This window comes from Ursus maritimus, unplaced genomic scaffold (genome assembly GCF_017311325.1).
Source record: "Ursus maritimus isolate PB19 unplaced genomic scaffold, ASM1731132v1 scaffold_1, whole genome shotgun sequence".
Taxonomy (NCBI): Eukaryota; Metazoa; Chordata; class Mammalia; order Carnivora; family Ursidae; genus Ursus; species Ursus maritimus.
The window spans coordinates 60384633-60405439 of NW_024423343.1; the positions used below are offsets into that span (position 1 = coordinate 60384633).

General features: G+C 35.8%; 1 protein-coding gene across 1 annotated transcript in view; it reads right to left on the bottom strand.

Annotated features, from left to right (window-relative positions):
• Positions 1-20807, bottom strand: part of UBR3 (ubiquitin protein ligase E3 component n-recognin 3) — a 230724-nt gene that overhangs the window by 101508 nt on the left and 108409 nt on the right. The window contains exon 25 of the mRNA XM_040644068.1: positions 6066-6215. Coding sequence (XP_040500002.1) covers positions 6066-6215 — 150 coding nt within the window. The remainder of the gene's footprint in view (positions 1-6065; positions 6216-20807) is intronic.

Sequence of the window (20807 nt, forward strand, 5' to 3'; positions counted from 1 at the left end):
TTGTGTCAAAAGAACCAAAGAAGTAACTTGAAGAGGCTCCCACTGAACAAAGATGGAAGAATGTGACCATCAACAAGAAATTAACTGCAACAGATCACAGTGATACAAAAAGTACTAATTAATTATTTTTGGGAAAGTGCTAAAGAACCACTACCTCAATACTTTGAGCACTAGTAAATAAAGGAAAAGAATATGGTATTTATCCTGTCCTTCATGTATAATTTATACATCAGAGTAACCAAAATAGTTGATGAAGTAAAATTTCTTTTATAGAAGTGTTTCAGGTAATAAACAAACTAAAAACGAAAGGTTTGTGATCTCTGATGAACTGATGAATCTAGGCAATAATCATTATTCACCACTAATATCTCAAACAGACAGAAAACAGAGAACAGAGGAACAAGTTAAACATCATGGGGATATATTCAGCAAAATCCAGAATGTTCTCCAACAACCTAATTTCTTCAAAAAAGTAAAATGTATGGGAGTAGGAGGGCCCCTACTTGGGAAACGGGAGGAGGAAGAGGGGAGATGAAAAGGGAATTACTAATTAAAAGACTATAAGGAGACGCTATAACTATAAATTAATTAATCAAATAAAGTAAATAAGAAACAACTGGGGAATTTTGAACACTGACTAGGTATTTTACTATACTGAGGAACTAATTTACTTATGAGTGACTGTGGTTATGTTTAAAAAAGAAGAACTTTCTTTTTAACTCTAACAGTGAAATATTTATAGATGAAGTGAAATGATGTCTGGAATGTGCTTCAATATAATTTGGGGCATGGGGGGAAATAAATAAGATTAGCCCAAGTTAGTCACTATTGAAGACTGATGGAGACATGGAAGTTCATTTCACTAGTCTCTTTGCTTCATTATGTGGTTAAAATGTTCCATATTCATATTCACCACGATCAAGTGGGATTTATTCCTGGGCTGCAAGGCTGGTTCAGTATTCACAAAACAGTCAATGTGATACACGTACATTAATAAAAGAAAGGATAACCATATGATTCTCTCAATAGATGCGGAAAAATCACCTGACAAAATACAGCATCCGTTCTTGATAAAAACCCTCAACTAAACAGGGATAGATGGAACATATCTAAATATCATAAAGGCCATATACGAAAAAGCCACAGCTAATATCAACCTCAGTAGGGAAAAACTGAGAGCTTTTCGTCTACAGTCAGGAACAAAACAGCGATGTCCACTCTCTCCATTGTTATTTAGCATAGTACTGGAAGTCCTAGCCTCAGCACTAAGACAACAACAGAAATAAGAGGCACCCAAATAGGCAGGGAAGAAATCAAACTTTCACAATTGGCAGATGACATGATACTCTATGTAGAAAACCTGAAAGACTCCACCAAAATATTGCTGAACTCATAATGAATTTAGCGACGTTGCAGGATACAAAATCAACATAAAGAAATCTGTTGCATTTGTGTACAGCAATGACGAAGCAGCAGAAAGAGAAATCAAGGAATTTATCTCATTATAATTGCACCAAAAACTGTGACATACCTAGGAATAAACCTAACCAAAGAGGTAAAAGATCTGTACTCTGAAAACTATAGAACACTTATGAAAGAAACTGAAGAAGACACAAAGAAATAAAAAACATTCCATGCTCATGGATTGGAAGAATATTGTTAAAATGTCTATACTACCCAAAGCAGTCTACACAGTTAATACAATTCCTATCAAAATACCAACAGCCCTTTTCACAGAGCTAGAACAAACAATCCTAAAATTTGTATGAAATCACAAAAGACCCCAAATAGCTAAAGCAATATTGAAAAAGAAAAGCAAAGCTGGAGGCACCACAATTCTGGACTTCAAGCTATATTACAAAGCTATTGCCATCAAGACAATATGATACTGGCACAAAAACAGACACATAGATCAATAGAACAGAACAGAAAACCCAGAAATGGACCCATAACTACATGGTCAACGAATCTTTGACAAAGCAGGAAAGAATATCCAATGGAAAAAAGACAGTCTCTTCAACAAATGGTGCTGGAAAAGCTGAAGAGCAACATGCAAAAGAATGAAACTGGATCACTTTCTTACACCATGTACAAAAATAAATTCAAAATGGATTAAAGACCTAAATGTGAGACGTGAAACCATAAAAATCCTAGAGGAAAACACAGGCAGTAACCTCTTCAACATCAGCCATAGCAACTTCTTACTAGACATCTCCTATGGCAAGGAAAACAAAAGTAAAAATGAGTTATTGGGACCTCAACAATATAAAAAGCTTCTGCACAGCAAAGGAAACAATCAACAAAACTAAAAGGCAACTGATGGAATGGGAGAAGTTATTTGCAAATCACATCTGATAAAGGGTTAGTATCCAAAATCTATAAAGCACTTATCAAATTCAACACCCAAAAAAACAAATAATCCAGTTAAGAAATGGGAAGAAGACATGAAGAGACATTTTCTCAAAAAAGACATATATACAGATAGCCAACAGATACTTGAAAAGATGTTCAACATCACTCATCATCGGGGAAATGCAAATCAAAACTACAATGAGATCACCTCACGCCTGTGAGAATGGCTAAAACTAACAGCACAGGAAACACAAGGTGCTGGTGAGGAGCAGAGAAAGGGGAAACTTCTTTTAAAAAAAAAAAACAAAACACCAAATGTTACAGTTTTATTTTATTTTTTATTTTTTTAAAGACTTTACTTATTTATTTGACAGAGAGACAGCCAGCAAGAGAGGGAACACAAGCAGGGGGAGTGGGAGAGGAAGAAGCAGGCTCCCAGGGGAGGAGCCTGATGCAGGGCTCCATTCCTTAACGTCAGGATCATGCCCTGAGCCGAAGGCAGACGTTTAACGACTGAGCCACCCAGGTGCCCCGAGAAAGGGGAAACTTCTTACACTGTTGGTGGGAATGCAAACTGGTGCAGCCACTCTGGAAAACAGTATGGAAGTTACTCAAAAAGTTAAAAATAGGGGCGCCTGGGTGGTTCAGTCGTTAAGTGTCTGCCTTCGGCTCAGGGTGTGATCCCAGGGACCTGGGATGGAGCCCTGCATTGGGCTCCCTGCTCGGCGGGAAGCCTGCTTCTCCTCCCTCTCCCCCTGCTTGTGTTCCCTCTCTTGCTGTCTCTTTGTCAAATAAATAAATAAAATCTTAAAAAAAAAAAAAAAGTTAAAAATAGAACTACCCTATGATCCAGGAATTGCACTACTAGGTATTTACTCAAAGGATACAAAAATACTGATTCAAAGGGACATGTGTTTATAGCAGCTTTACCAATAATAGCTAAATTATGGAAAGAGCCCAAATGTCTGATGAATGGATAAAGATGTGAGATATATACATATACGTGTGTGTGATATATATATCATACACAATAGAATATTACTCAGCCTTCGAAAAGAATGAAATCTCGCCATTTGCAACAACATGGATGCAGCTAGAGTGTATTACGTCAAGCGAAACAGGTCAGAGAAAGACAAATACCATATGATTTCACTTATATGTGGAATTTAAGAGACAAAACAGATGAACATAGGGAAGGTGGGGAGAAAAGACAGGCAAACCATAAGAGACTCTTAACTACAGAGACTCTTTACAGAGAACAAACTGAGAGTTGATAGAGGGGAGGTAGGTGGGAAATGGGCTAAATGCATGATGGGTATTAAGGAGGGCACTTGTTTTGATGCGTACTGTATTATAAATAAGTGATGAATCATTAAATTCTACTCCTGAAACTAATATTAAACTATATGTTAACTAACCAGAATTTAAATAAAAACTTGAAACAAAATTTAAAAAATAAATAAAATGTTCCGTATTCAAACTTAAAAAGATAAAAGAAAAAGAGAAGGGACAGATCAAAATAGAGAAAGATGTGAGAAGGAAAAAGTAGAAAGGGGTAAAATGCAAGATATCAGTACATGTGTGAGGCTCAGAAAGAAAGGAAGGAAACAGTCAGAGATTTCACCTGCTACAGTTCCCAATTAAAATCACTCTTTAGAGATCTAACGCTTTTTCATGTTAGTTTCTTATTCATTTCCTTCTAGCTATAAAAGATAAAAGAGCTACAATATAGTGGAATTATCTAATTTTTAGTAAGTTTAGCTAGTGTACAAAATTGTAAAAAGGAATTAAATGAAGCGACAATTTGGTCAAAGCAACTTTAAAAATATAAAATAATCGGGGCGCCTGGGTGGCACAGTGGTTGAGGGTCTGCCTTCGGCTCAGGGCGTGATCCCGGCGATCTGGGATCGAGCCCCACATCAGGCTCTTCCGCTATGAGCCTGCTTCTTCCTCTCCCACTCCCCCTGCTTGTGTTCCCTCTCTCGCTGGCTGTCTCTATCTCTGTCGAATAAATAAATAAAATCTTTTAAAAAAAAAAAATAAATAAATAAAATAAATAAAAATATAAAATAATAAAAGATTAAAACAACAAAAACAAAAACTTCTGCCTTCATTAGGGCAGAGATTTTGTTTTGCTTTGTTTCACACTATGACAGTATCTGGCAGCTAGGTTCCCAGATACCTGGAATGAATGAAGGAAGGAATAAATAAAACATTACACTGATGATTATAAAGTATTTGATGAAGAAGCTATAAAAAATTAAGTGGCAATAATCTAATAAGCTAGTTTGTCACAGCAATAGAAAACAGAAACAGCTACAAAACTAGTCAATACTCCCACACATTTCCTTTCTATTTTTTTTTTAAGATTTATTTATTATTTATTTATTTATTTATTAGAGAGAGAGAGAGAGAGCATGCACGTGCCTGGGGCTTGATCTTATGACCGACATCATGGCCTGAGCCAAAATCAAGAGTTGGACACTTAACCCACTGAGCCACCCAGGCACCCCACACATTTCCTTTTTAGTAGGCATTTCTGGTCTTGACAGCTCTACTCCAATGTCCTATTCAATTGGGGTTTCCCAAATCAATTTTATTTTTAAGCAAAAAAAGTAACAAGAGGAGAAACTAACTTACCAGACACCATATTAGATTCTTTTGCCTATATTACATTACTTAACCAATACAACAATCCTCTGAAGCCAATATTATCTCTATAGTTAAAAGAAAGCAACAAACTTGGCCAGATTATGTCAAGCAATACCAGTATTTGAACTCAGGGGAGTCTCTTATCTCTTTCTACTTTACTAATTCAGAGAATAAACACCCTAGAAAAAAAGGCTCAGGAGAAAAGGGTAAGAATTTTATTTTCTCTTTGCTTCACACAAACTCCTGTTGAAAATGGATTAAATTCATTGGGACTAGAATGTGTAAGGGTTATCACACCTTAAAATACTTTAGCATGGGAAAGGATAGACAGCATTCAGACAAATCCTTCAAAGATTTTTCAAAAAAAAAATTTTAGGGGCACCTGGGTAGCTCAGTTGGTTAAACGTCTGACTCGTGATTTCAGTTCAGGTCATGATCTCAGGGTTGTGAGATGGAGCCCCATGTCAGGCTCCCCACTCAGTGTAGAGTATGCTTGAGATGCTCTCCTTCTCCCTCTGCCCCTCCCCCCCACTCATGCGCATGCTCTCTTTAAAATGAATAAATAAAATCTTAAAAAAAAATTTTTAAGTTATATATTGGCAAAGATACCATTCAGTAGGCTGTTTTAAGAATTACTGCTTCTAGTAGCTCAAGAAATAAAGGCAAAACTACATGAATGTGCCTTATGTAGTTAAAATATTTAAACTGACAATATTTCTGGGCTTAATGCTTCCCAATTTTAAAACAATTAAATTGCTAAGAAAGCTGAACTCCGTTATTGGCCATATAGCATTGGTAATATACCATCACACTTTAAGGAAAAAGATTGTATAACACACAGAGAGACTTCTCTCTTAAGAGCTTCTTCTAACACTCATGTCCAGGAAAGTCAGATAAAACCAAATTTAAAATCCTTGCTATTCAGATCTAAATTGATCCTTACTATACAGATCTATAGTTATACCCAAAGATATAACTTTCAATTAATACAGATATTTATTAATATGTTGTACATACATTGGCTCTAAAATAATCCCACTGAAAAATTACTTTGATTTTACCTGAGGATGCTTGTAACAGTACAACCAATCCTGTAGGTCGGTCTTCAGAGGAGGGGCCACTCTGTCCACAAATAACACAATCATATACTGCTTCAGAAACTTGTGGTTCTGCTGTTGTGATCTCCATAGGAATATCATTCTCAGGAGAATCTGAGGGGGAAAAAAATTACACCTCTTAATTCCTGAGGAGAAAAATCTTTCTTCAGTGAAAATATGGAGGAAAAAAATCAAGTTCAAATAATTTTGTGCTTCAATACCAATAGAGTTATATAGTAATTAAACTATGGAAAAAATTAACCTTGCTGAAGTAAAATGTTCACTCGGAAAAAAAAATGCAGAGTGGATATAATGAAAGATTTTATTTTAATTTTTTCAAGTTTTTATTTATTTGAGAGAGAGAGTTAGAGAGAAAGAGAGAGAGCATGAGCAGGAGAAGGGACAGAGGCAGAGGGAGAAGCAGACTCCCCAGTGAGCAGGGAGCCCAATGAGGGGCTTGATCCCAGAACCCCAAAATCATGACCCGAGCCAAAGGGAGACACTTAACTCAGCCATGCAGGCACCCCCATAATGAAAGATTTTAATTTATATGGTTAAATACACTTCAAATATTGTTGTTTCATTCACATATAATCATTCACATATAAAAACTGAAATCAAAACACAGAGGAAGGAAAGTTATTAAAGAGGAGATTGTTTAATTTTTTTTTTTTTGAGGCACTTCAGAGGCAAATTTATAATAACATGGCAACTCCTGGGGAACAAATGGCAATATTTACTAGGAGAAAATAGAGGAACAAACCATTTCTCCTTTATTTTGAATTCTAGTGATTATATCTTAGCAATAATGATAATCGATATATATTTATTTATGTAGGGAAATCATTTAGATATGACCATATATATTAATAAAGCAGAACTACTATAGAAAATAACAGTAATCCTCTGGTTTTAGTAAATAAAACTCTGAGCTAATAATGATATTCAGATAAAGACTCTTAGATTCTATGAAGATCACGATGCTTTCCATAGTGGCAAAGAAATAAGTACAGGGTACTGGGAAGACCAGAAAAACAGAAGTGATGTGTGACATATTTAAAAGATGGAGGCATATCTATATAAATAGGTAAAAATACATGAGAGAAATAGAAAAAGAAAGATGTCGAATTTAGATACATTTTAATAAGGATTCATGCAAATAAACATATCTAATATGTATTAAGAGTTACTGAGAAGAAATGGGGGCAGAAACCTAAAAGAGAACTTTGGATGATGCCCAGTATTAATGGAAATAAAAAGAAGCCAATGGAAAAAATCAGAGAAAAAACAATTAACAATAGAATACAATGGAACCAGAATAGAATCAGAACTAGAAAGCTCAATGTCTATGAAAATAAAATTAATAGGTCAAAATGAAAAGATTTCAAAAGAAGTACCAGAGGCCATTAATATTTGACATGTGATTCCTCTGTTTTTTTTAGGCAGAAAACCCTAGTACAGAAAAGTGGGGATGTACTGATTGTCCTCAAGTTCAAAGGAAAACATAGAAATACTTGACTTAAAGTGATGCGAAAAAATTGTCTCAGATTAGACTCTAAAGAATAAAATGTCACTGACGCTATCTCACACACATGGTCTTCCTTTTTTATATCTTAGTACAATTAACTTGAAAACTTCAGGGAAATCCTCATAGTAAAACACATCAAAGAAGCAGCTAAATCATTCTTTCTAGAGCTTTTTAAAGTAAGACTTGATAATCTTCTATAGTGATACAGGGCTAAAGGCATGAAAATAAAACAGATGACCTCTTTTTCATGCACAGTAAATTTTATTTGAATTCTGATTTTAATAATTACAGATTCTAACATCCCCTTTTGCTTTTCCTCAAGAAACTAGAAAGATCATGATTTACTTCTTAAAAGAAGAGAAAAATCACTGCTTCTGCATATTCTATAATGAATTAAAATACATTATCCCCCAATAATTACATACATATAATATATATATTTGGTAACTTATGATTGAGTCTATCACCCAGTACCCAATTTCAAAATTTTAGTTAAAATTTTAAAAGGACCTCTGACCAAATTAAACATAATTATTACTTCTCTCCTGTACAGACATGGACAAATATTAGGGGCATCTTATTCTGAAAGAGTCAAACTCAGAAGAGACTGCGTTATATGTAAATGGTTACATAAAGAACAAAAACAGGCAAAACTAATGTATAGGGTTAGGAATAAGGATACTTGTTACTCTTGGAGGCAGTGACAGAGAACACAAGGCAGTGACAGAGAACATGAAGGGGGGTTAGAGGATGCTGGTAATGTTCCATTTCTCAATTCAGATGCTGATTACCCAGGAACACCCAGTTTTTAGAAACTCATATAGCTTGGGGCGCCTGGGTGGCTCAGTCAGTGAAGCATCTGCCTGCAATCAAGCCCCGCATTGGGCTCCCTGCTCAGTGGGGAGCCTGCTTCTCCCTCTCCCGGTATCTCTCTCTGTCAAATAAATAAATAAAATATTTTTTAAAAACTCATATAGCTCTACACTCATGATACATACATGCACTTTTCTATGTGTATGTTGTATTTCAACAAAAAGTTTTTCAAGCTCTGTTAAATGAACAGCGTAACAGGGTATATTCTATAATAAGTATTACAATAAAGATACTTAATTCTGCCAATCACATGCACACATCAACACCTACACATATTCTCCACACCCCCCAAAAAAATTCTAAAAAGGTATGTCCTACCAATTGATGCAATGAAGAGATTACAATGATTTCTTTTAGGTAAACTAAAAGAATGAAGACTGATGCAAAACTGAAACAGTAATAATCAAAGATGATAAATCCAAGTGCAACCAGAGACAATTCTAATAATGAAAATATTCCTGTAACAAATAACACTTCGATTACTTAAATTCTACTTTGACTTTCAACACAATTAAAATTTAAAATGTGTTTCTGTGTAAAATTGACAACTTGCCCTTTAAAAACAATAGTGCCTATTTTAAATTACCATAAGGAATACTATTACAATAAAGGCAAAATAAAGCTATAGTTAACTCAACTGTTTGGTTTTACATGAACAGAAAAGAACCTACCTGAATTAAGCAGGTGATTCTTCTGAACACTATTTCAAATTTGCCAAAGTTCTGTTTACAGTCACTGTTTCAGAACAACCGCAAAATGGCTCCAGTTCTCCACTCCTCCCTCCCCGTATCTATGATCTTTGCAATGTGACTTTGAAACTCCTCCTATCAAGAGGCAGAATTTATTTCCCCACTCCTTGTATATGAGCTGGTCTTGGTTTGCTTTAGTGGAGAGAATGAGGCAGAAGTAACATGCTTTTCTAAGACTAGGGCTCAAACGACCTTGCATGCTTTCCCTCTTTCTTTCTTGGCACTCTCCACCATGTCACCTATATGAGAATAAGTCTGGGCTAGCTTGCTTGAGGAGAGCCCACATGGAGCAGAGTCAGTTCAGCTCAGTAGTAATCAGCTAAAGAGCAGATCTCAACCAACCAGCTAAACCTTTCACAGAAAAGTCTGGTCCAAATTAAAACCACCAGCCAACCCACTCAGGAGAGATAATAAATGGTTGTTGTTTTAAATCACTAAATTTTGGGATGGTTTGTTACGTAATAATAACTAATTATATTATTGATCAATTTTTATTGGTAAAATGTTGATACATTAACTAAAGTCTATATTTCCATCAGATTTCTTTAGTTTCTACCTAATGTGCTTCTTCTATTCCAGAAGCCCATCCAGGATACCATATTACATTCAGTTGTCATGTCTCCTTAAGCTTCTCTTGGCTGTGACAGTTTCCCAGACTTCCCTTGTTTTTGATGACCTTGACAGTTTTGACGAGTACAGGCCAGGTGTTCTGTAGAATGTTCCTTAACAGTAACTTCTCTAATGTTTTTCTCAAGATTAGTCCTAGGTTATGGGTTTTAGGGAGAAAGACCACTGAGGTAAAGTACCATTTTCATCACACCATATCAAAGGTACATAATATCAACATGACACCACTACTGATATTTACCTAGCTCATCTGGTTAAGGTAGTGTTTGCCAACTTTCTCTACTATAACATTATTCCCCGCCCCCGTTCCACACTGTACCTTTTGGAAGGAAGTCAGAAAGCACAGCCTAGACTTAAGGACTTAAGGAGTGGGGAGTTGTTTCACCTGCTTGAGGGTGAGTTATCTACATAAATTGTTTGGAATTCTTCTGCATGGGAAATTTGTCTATTCTTCCTCATCTATTTATTCAATCATTTATGTAAGTATGAATTCAGGATATTGATTTTATACTCAGGTGTATAATCTGATACAATTTATTTTCTTACATATATTGTTCCAGTATGGCCACTGGGAGCACTTTCAGGATCTAACTCTAATCTATTACCACATGAATCACTCCAGCCTTCTCCTCTTGCTTATCTATAACCTCCCACTGCAACGGTAAAAAATCTGGCTCCCATCATCCACTATCCATTTACCTAACTGTTCAGTATATAAGGATAGTGGGTTCAGAAGAGTAAACCCATACTGCCACAGGAGGCATGTTATCAACTAGAGTACTGTGCGTGTGTGTAGTTCCCTTTGTCTTCAGTATTACAGACTCCACTAATTTCCAAAGTTACTTAGCACCTTTTCTCCCCATCCCTTAAATGAGGTTGTTTCATGTATTTGTAATATAGATTCTCTTGTCACATTCTGTAGTACACCTTGGGACTGCCAATCTCCTAAATGACTTTTTAAACTTGCATACATTAGAATTCACTCTTCCTGTTATAAAGTTTAGACAAATGCATAGTGTTATGTATCCAACTGTACAGTCTCATACAGAATAATTTCACTGCTCTAAAAAATACCTTGTGTTTCACTTATTTTAAAAGCCCATTCCCCAACTTTGGTAACCATGGATTTGTTCACTATCTCTATAGGTTTGGCCTTTCCAAAATGTTGTATAACTGGAAACATACAGTATATAGCCTTTTCAGACTGACTATTTTCATTAAGCACTACGCATTTAAGATTCATCCACGTCTTTGCATGGCTTGATAGTTCATTCCTTTTTATTGCTGAATAGTACTCCACTATATGGATGTACCATAATTTGTTTATCCATTCATCTGTTGAAAAACATCTTAGCTACTTCCAGTTCTGAGAGATTGCAAATAAAGCTTCTACAAATACTCATGTGCAGATTCTTGTATGGACCTACATTTTTACATCAATTGGGTGAATAACTACAGCATGACGGCTGGATCATATGGTGAGACTAAATTTAGCTTTGTAGGAAAATGTCAAATTCTTAAACCCAAAAATTCTAAGAGAAATAACTTTTTGTACTTTTAACTGGCAACATATAGAAAAAATGAGTTAAATGTCACATTTACATCACTATAACTGGATCTTTATAAATTTTGGTTAATACATATTAAAAACATATATAAATACTTATCTCCATCTAGCGGCTATCAAAGAGTAGATACACATAGTGATATTCCAATTTCAAAAACTTAGGCTATTTACTGCAGCACTGTTACAGCAGAATAAAAAACAAACTGAAAATAAAGTGAATGTCCAATAATAAAGACATGGCTAAGTAAATTACTTCCTTATGGACTATTATAGGCTTTTCCTACCCGCCCCCAAATAAAGAAAAGAAACACTAAACTGGAGTGGTGGTTCTCACCTTTGGCTGCACATTAGAATCAGCTGCAAACTTTCAAAAGATCGCTATGCCTGAATCCCACCCCCAAGGACTCTTCTTTAACTAGTCTATAGTGGAGCCTAGGTGCAGATATTACCTTAAGGAGGCTATCATGATTCTAAGGTGCATTAAGGTTGGGAACTGCTGAATCAGAACTACTGGTAAAGACTTAAAAGTATTACTGAAGTACAGAGAGGGGAAGGGTGATCTCATTTGGTAAACAATGACCAAAAACAAGGAGCAGGAGGAAGAGAGGGAAAAGATTAAATGAACATATAATCATAGTATGTTTGTATATGATTATACGAATATAGAGAAAAGCAGAGGAATACACAAACCAAGTTGTAATCACAGGTCATGGAAGAAAAAGAAATAAATAACACAAATTAAAAGCATGTATATTAATCCCATTCACGTAGCATTGCATGCATGTTACACATACATGTGTACATAATGAAATCTGGGATAAAAAGAGATCTATATATACTATATATAATTTTCAGGAATATTCATGATACATTGTTAAATTTTTAAAAAAGGAAGCAAAGTGCATAGCCTTATGTACAGTATAATTTTATTTAAAAAAAAAAACTACAAAATCCAGTCATACAATTTTTATATGTATTCATATAAAGCAAGAAAGCCTGTTTACAATAGTTTATCCCAGAGGGGTGAGATTAAAAGGAAGATAGGAAAAGATGATTAGCTTTGCTTTCATATAGTTTTATATGATGTATTAAGCACATTATTATGCTTTTTAAAAAAATATTGTGGCTTGGTACAAGTGTGTGCCTTATTTATAGAACAAATAACCAAAACATAACTTTTATTTATGGGCCGCAGAATACACCACATCACAGATGACTGACATAAAATGTCAGACCTAGCCCCACAACTGTATGGTCAATTAATCTTCAACAAGGCAGGAAAGAATATACAATGCGAAAAGATAGTCTCTTCAACAAACAGTGTGGGAAAACTGGATAGCAACATGCAAGAATGAAACTGGACCACTTTCTTATACCATACATAAAGATAAATTCAAAATGGATTAAAGATCTAAATGAGAGACATGAAACCTTTAAAATCCTAGAGGAGAACACAGGCCATAGCACTGGCCTCTGGCATTCACTGTAGCAACTTCTTACTAGGTGTGTCTCCTGAGGCAAGGGAAACAAAAGCAAAAATAAACTATTGGGACTACATCAAAATAAAAAGCTTCCGCACAGCAAAGGAAACAACAAAACTAAGAGACAACCTACAGAATGGGAAAAGATATTTGCAAATGACACACCTGGTAAAGGGTCAGTATCCAAAATATATAAAGAACTTACACAACTCAATACCCAAAACACAAATAATCCAATTAAAAAATGGGCAGAAGACATGAATAGACATTCTCCCAAAGAAGACATCCAGATGGCCAACAGACACATGAAAAGATGCTCAACATCACTTATCATCAGGGAAATGCAAGTCGAAGTGACAATGAGATATCACCTCATACCTGTCAGAATGGCTAAAATCAAAAACACAAGAAACAACAGGTGTTGGCGAGGATGTGGAGAAAGGGAAACCCTCTTGCACCATTGGTGGGAATGTAAACTGGTGCAGCCGCTCTGGAAAGCAGTATGGAGGTTCCTCAAAAAGTTAAAAATAGAGCTACCCTACGACCCAGCAACTGCACTACTAGGTATTTACACAAAGAATACAAAAATACTAATTCAAAGGGATACATGCAGCATTATCTACGACAGCCAAATTATGGAAACAGCCCAAATGTCCATCAACTGATGAACTGATAAAGAAGGTATGCTGCGTGCGTGTGTGTGTGTGTGTGTGTGTGTGTGTACACACATATACTCATACATACACATATACAATGGAATATTACCCATAAAAAAGAATGAAATCTTGCCATTTTCAGTGACATGGATGGAGCTAGAGATATTATTTCAAGCAAAATAAGTCAGTCAGAGAAAGAGAAATACCACATGATTTCACTCATATGTGGAATTTAAGAAACAAATGAGCAAAGGGGAAAAGGGAGAGAGAGACACAAACCAAGAACAGACTCTTAACTATAGAGAACAAACTAATGGTTATCAGAGGGGAGGTAGAAGGGGAATGGGTCAAATAGGTAATGGGGATTAAGGAGTGTACTTGTGATGAGCAGTGTTGTATGTAAGTGTTGAATCATTAAATTATACACTTGAAACTCATATTACACGGTATGTTAACTAACTGGAATTTAAATAAAAACTTAAAAAACATGACAGATCTAACACCATCCCCAAAATTGACATATCTATATTCAGAGCAAGAAGTGTAAAAAGTATTCTATCCATGAGATCTGCTTTCTAATTTCAATGAAAAGGAATTCAAGTAGTTTCTACTTCGTTGAGAGAGCAAGAATTTCACAAGTTACACAGCATAATTCAAAACTACAATACTTCATAAAATAATGTTTTTAAGGGTGCCTGGGTGGCTCAGTCATTAGGCGTCTGCCTTTGGCTCAGGGCGTGATCCCGGCATTCTGGGATCGAGCCCCACATCAGGCTCCTCCGCTGGGAGCCTGCTTCTTCCTCTCCCACTCCCCCTGCTTGTGTTCCCTCTCTCGCTGGCTGTCTCTCGCTCTGTCAAATAAATAAATAAAATCTTTAAAAAATAAATAAAATAAAATAATGTTTTTAAACATATATGCAACAGCCATAGATACATAGACCTGTGTACTGTATGTATTCCAATGTCACAAGTAGATTGGTCCTACCTGAAAGAGGACAAAGTTCACAGCTGTGCCTGATTCCAAGGAAATGCAAGAACATTTTTTAAAAAGGCTGAGTTATGATAAAATCATGCCCAAAACTGTCTAAAGCAGGAAAAAGATATGTCAGGGAATAAGAAGCAGTTAAAAATGTGAAGATCATCCTTTTTAATAATAAGAGAAATGCTAATTAAAATTAGACTATGATACAATTTCTTCTCCCCTACACCACATTACCAAAAAAACAAAAGTTTGACAACTTATTCTAATGACAAGGATGTAAGGAAACTGATACTATGACACACTGTTGATGGGAATGCAAATCAGTACAACTCCTATGAAAGTAATTTGACAATATCTAACAAAAATACATATGTATTTACCCTTTAACCTAGCAATCCCACTTCTAAAAGTCTATCTTATATATTATCAAAATATGAATAGATACATACGCAAGGATATTCACTGCAGTGCTATTTGTACTAGAAACAACCCAAATTCCAATAATAGAAGATAATTTGAATAAAATATGGGGGGAGGGAGAAATGTACAAAATGGAATACTGTATAGCTAGAAAAGGGAATGAAGAAGATCTTTACATACTGCATGGTGGGATCTCCAGGATAGAATGTTAAGTGAAAAAAACAAGGTAAAGAAAGCATACAACATATGTTATCATTTACCTAAGAAGAGGACACTAGGGATATAAATATTTTATATCTTGATATAATATATAAAATACATTCATATACCCAGCCTCCCTTCTTATGTAAATGATAACACTAAATTTTTAGCATACATGTTAAAAAATAAAAGGATAAACCTCAAATTAAACTGTATTATTAAATAACAAAATAAACAGCTTCCTCTACAACCAACAACAAAAAAGTCAACCAAATCCTGATCTGTGCCAGCTGCTGCTTGGACAAACCCACATTCCAAATGAAATCTTAAAGGATGGGGGCGCCTGGGTGGCACAGCGGTTAAGCGTCTGCCTTCGACTCAGGGCATGATCCCAGCGTTATGGGATCGAACCCCACATCAGGCTCCTCCGCTATGAGCCTGCTTCTTCCTCTCCCACTCCCCCTGCTTGTGTTCCCTCGCTCGCTGGCTGTCTCTACCTCTGTCAAATAAATAAATAAAATCTTTAAAAAAAAAAAAAAAAAGAAAGAAATCTTAAAGGATGGGTACCGTGGACAGATGTTATTTCAACTTACCTAGTATCTACTGCCCTTCTGCTAACAGCAAGCTTTAGTTTTTGTTTAGCAGAATCACCCCCTCACCACTCGCTTTCAATTCATGTTATTTGAGTGGGGCTGGCCCTACAACAGGCTAAACTAATAGAGGTACATCAAAGATTTTTGCTTCAGCTATTGGAAAAGCAGTATTTTTTTCATTCTGGTTTTTTAAAAAATACAAATTTCCAAACATGTTGCATATCCCTTCTATCGTGGGCCTTATGCTTGAATCAATCATCAGGTCTGTTTAACTCTTACCTCACAACTATTCTCATGTCTGTCTCTTTCTTCTCCTGGCTACCAACCTGGGGGGGAGGGGGAGCACTTAACTCAATTTGTTCCAAATATAAAGAAACAGTAAAGAGCAGACAAGCCTTGCTGATTGCCCAGGCACTACCATTTACTACAGTATAACCTCAGAGGAATTACTTACTCTAAGTCTAGGCATCTTTATCTGGAATAATACCACCTCTCTCATGCGGGTGGCAGAACAAATAAGTCAATATAGAGTATGTAGTCAGCACAGTGGTGGGGACACAGTTAACATACAAAACAATGTATCACCATCATCCCCCAAAATTCATCTCTTAGACTCAAACTCAAAACACAGAAAAAGTTTTGTGTACATAATGTTTATAATTAAAATTAGAAAAAAACTATAGGGGGCGCCTGGGTGGCTCAGTAGGTTAAGTGTCTGCCTTGGGCTCAGGTCATAATCTCAGGGTCTTGGAATAGAGAGCCCTGCATCAGGCTCCCTACTCAGCAGAGAGTCTGTTTCTCCCTCTCCCACTTCCCCTCCCCACTTCTCGTGCACTCTCTCATATAAATAAATAAAATCTTTAAAGGAAAAAACTATAGTCCAACTATGAAGGGATAATTAAGTAAATTATATAATAAAAGTAATAATAGTAATAGCCAATGCTTATACACACTTATTATGTGCCAAGTACTCCATTCTCAGTGTTTTAAATGTACTAATACATTCATCCTCACAGCAATCCTATGAGGTAGGTAGTACAATAATATTTTCACTGTGTGAAAACTGATGCAGAGAGAGGTTAAGTGAAGTGCTCCAGGAAACGGTGGGGCTAATATATGAATCTAGGCACCAGGCTCCAGAGTCCATGTCCTTAGCCACTACACCTTGCTACCTCTCCAATGAACTTTAAAAATTCACTCTCCAAATTTAAAAATTATAGGTACCAGGAGTTTTAATAACAGTATAAGGATATTTGTATGCTAAAATGTTGTGTAAAAAGGCATGATACAAAATTATACTATATAGTATCATCAGTAATGTACACGTCTTTTGGATGGTGGGATTAGGGAAAAAAAATGTCCTTCCTTATGCTCTCCTATATCATATAATTTATACAATTAAAATGTAGTATGTTTATGAGAGACTATGGACTATGGGAAACAAACTGAGGGCCTCAGAGGGGAGGGGGGTGGGGGAATGGGATAGACTGGTGATGGGTAGTAAGGAGGGCACGTATTGGTGCCCTGGGTGTATATGCAACTAATGAATCATCGAACTTTATATTGGAAACCGGGGATGTACTGTATGGTGACTAACATAATATAATTAATATATATAATATATAATATAATAATATATAATAATATATAATAATATATATATAATATATAATAATAATATATAATAATATATATATAATATATAATAATAATATATAATAATATATATATAATTATAATATAATAAAAATCATTTTTAAAAAAAGTAGGATGTTTAAGATCAGAAAGTAATTTGCAAAATAAATTCTTACTCTATGTTAAGCATCTGAACTCTCACTTGGAATTCACTTCTGTTGCATTTCAGCCATACCTATAGGACAAACCTCAATGGATCAAGTTTATAATCTAACAACCTGACTCTTATACGTAGATGACTAGTAAAAATAAATAATGGGAATAATGACCAGGAGAGAAAGATGAAAGGATATGTAGAAGTAAATCTCTTATAAAAATGTGATAACTATAGAAAGGCATTAAAGAACAGATAAGTAAGAGTACTAATCACAGAGCAGAAATCAGTTGCATTCAGAAAGAAAAGCTTTTGTCCCTAAATTTTTACCTACTAATGTTCTGTATTTGATTAGAGAATTTGTAAAGTGCTGTGTGTTATAAATTTGAAATATTCCGTGTTATGTTACTAGAAATCTTCAGAAAACATCCTTCATAACCAAAGATAAAGGCAAAATAAGAAAGAAGCAACTACAAAATGCTTACATTTTTACAACACAAATGACAAATAAGGCAAGAAGCCAAAAAGAATCTGACAAATGAAGCAAAGATTGGGCTAAGATCAAATTGTATCTAGGTAATGCCAGGTAGGGCCTCAGATGCAGGCCCCGCATCATGTGTTAATAACATTATAATATATTATGTCAAAAGCAAATGGTAATCAGAGGCAGAGAGACATGTGACTTTGGCTTCTATGAACTGCCTCTACTGATTAGCAATCATGTCTACCTGATCCCTCAATTGTTCATCCTGCGCCCTGGCTACTGCCAAAAAGGTCAAACCTTCCACAAATAGTAATATTTAGGAGAGGAAGTCATTAACTTTGCAGACTAATGACATTCAAATTTATGACCCCAAATATAACTGGTCTCTAAACATTGCTTACAAATTTTTATAGTTTTATACTTAGCCTTCATGAGCAACATCTCCCACTATCCTCAGCAACTATTTCAAATCTCAGGTGTTATTCTTTTCACTCAGTAGAACTCACTTTTTACTTAACCCTGAAAACTGAAGCAACCGCATGATTGCCCCAATTTTCCACTTGCCTTATCCCCAGTGGAACTCACCTCTATCTCTGTCTACTCTTCCTTCCTACAGTCTCCTCAGGGGATGAGGTGGCCATTCTCTTATTCAAGGCAACACTTCTAACCTCCTCTAGGTACTTTGCTTAATCAATTCCTCAGAAAACTGTTTCTGTTTTATCTCACTTGGGAAAGGGAGGCAACAGACCACATAAGAACAAAATACTGAAGAGAGGACATCTCTAAGTATGCAAAGTAAAAAGAACATATACAAAAGATAAAAAACATAAAAGGTTAAAATATCAATCCAGAAGTTTCAACATCCAACTAGTAAGAGTCCCATAAAAAGAGAATAAAGAAAATATAGGAGAAAAGTATTGTAATAGCTTTCTATTGCTATTTAACAAATTACCCCAAAATTCAGTGGCTTAAACCAACATTTGTTATCTCACACAGTTATTGAGGGTCAGGAACCTAGAAGCAGCTTAGCTGAATGGTTCTGGTTCCGGATCTCTTACGAGATTGCTATCAAGCTAACAACCCATCTGAGGGCTTAACTGGAGGTGGAAGTTTCACAACCAAGCTCACTAACATGACTGTTGGCGAGAGGCCTCAGTCTCTCTCCAGACAGGCCTCTCCATAGGGCTGGTCATAACATGGCAGCTGGCTTTCTTCCAGAATGACTAAGCCAAGAGAGAGAGATAACAATCAAAACAGAAGCCACAATGTCTTCCACAACCTAATCTCAGAAATGACATAGTACTACTTCTACCATATTCCAATGGTCATGCACACCAATTCTGGTGCAATGTGAAAGAAGACTACAGGACACAAATACCAGGAGGCATGGATCATTTGAGGGTCACCCTGGAGGATGACTAGTTATCAAAAAAAATCATAGGGTATTTTTTTGCTGGAGCTTCAGAGACATGAATCTTCAGACTGAAAAGTCCCATTAAGTACTAAGGAAAATGAAAAAAAGATCCACCTAGATACAAATCATAAAATTTTAGATTTCTTGGGGGACCTGGCTCGCTCAGTTGATAGAGTTTGTGACTCTTGATCTCAGGGTTGTGAGTTCAAACCACATATTGGGTGTGAAGCCTACATAAAATAAAAGTGTTGGGGCAGGGGGTTGGGGGGAGTTTACCTACAAAGGAAGAAGAATCAACTACCACCAGACTTCTCATCAAATGAATAGTAAAAGACAAGGAGTATTTCTCTAACATTTGTGAGAAAGAATGTGTATCAACCTGGAATTATACACTCATCCAAATGAAAAATCAAGCATGAGAGCAAACTACAGTGCCATCCATAAGCATTATTAGGTACACGTTTGTGGCTGAATGCCAATAAAACAAGACCCAAAAAAGAGAGATGATATAAGATGCAGGAAACCACTCCAGAGCAAATGGATGAGACTGGAACAGAATTACATGCAAAGGACAGTATGACTGAGTAGGCAGAATAACAGAGATATCATAAAGGCACATGAGTTAAGAAAAAAATAACAGCTGAAAACTTCGAGAAAAACAAAGACGATATAACAAAGTAATGGCTCAAGCAGAAATGTATGAAGGGTAGTATGGTTTTAGCAATTCAGAAACCATAAGAAATGGGGCTATATATGTTCTATATACAATCTCCTTAAAGTAGTCTAGGAGTCAGGCCACCGGACTCAAAAAAAAAAAAAAAATGTAAATGAATCCTAGCACACTACTTTTAGTTCTGTACTCAACAACATTGAAAAAGTCATATTATTTCTCGGGGCACCTGGGTGGCTCAGTCAGTTAAGCATCTGCGTTCGGCTCAGGTCATGATCCCAAGGTCCTGGGATCAAGCCCCAAGTCAGGCTCCCTGCTCAGCGGTGAGTCTGTTTCTCCCTCTCCTTCTGTCCCTCCTCCTGCTCGTGTTTTCTCTCTCCCTCCTCTCTCTCAAAAAATAAACACTTTTTTAAAAAATAAATAAAATTTATTTTAAACTAAAAAAAATTTTTTAAGTCATATTATTTCTCAACATTTAAGGTCAACCTTTGGATGGAACACTTGATTGTGACTGCAAAAGAAAATGTTAACAACCCTAACGATTTAAAAATAAATAACTGATAAAGCAAAAGGTAGAGATGAGGAAAGGAAAAATCAAAGGAAAAATAGGGCTGCTTATTAATTCACTTTATATGAAGGGGTATGAAGAAACTAGCTATAGGAGAATAATTA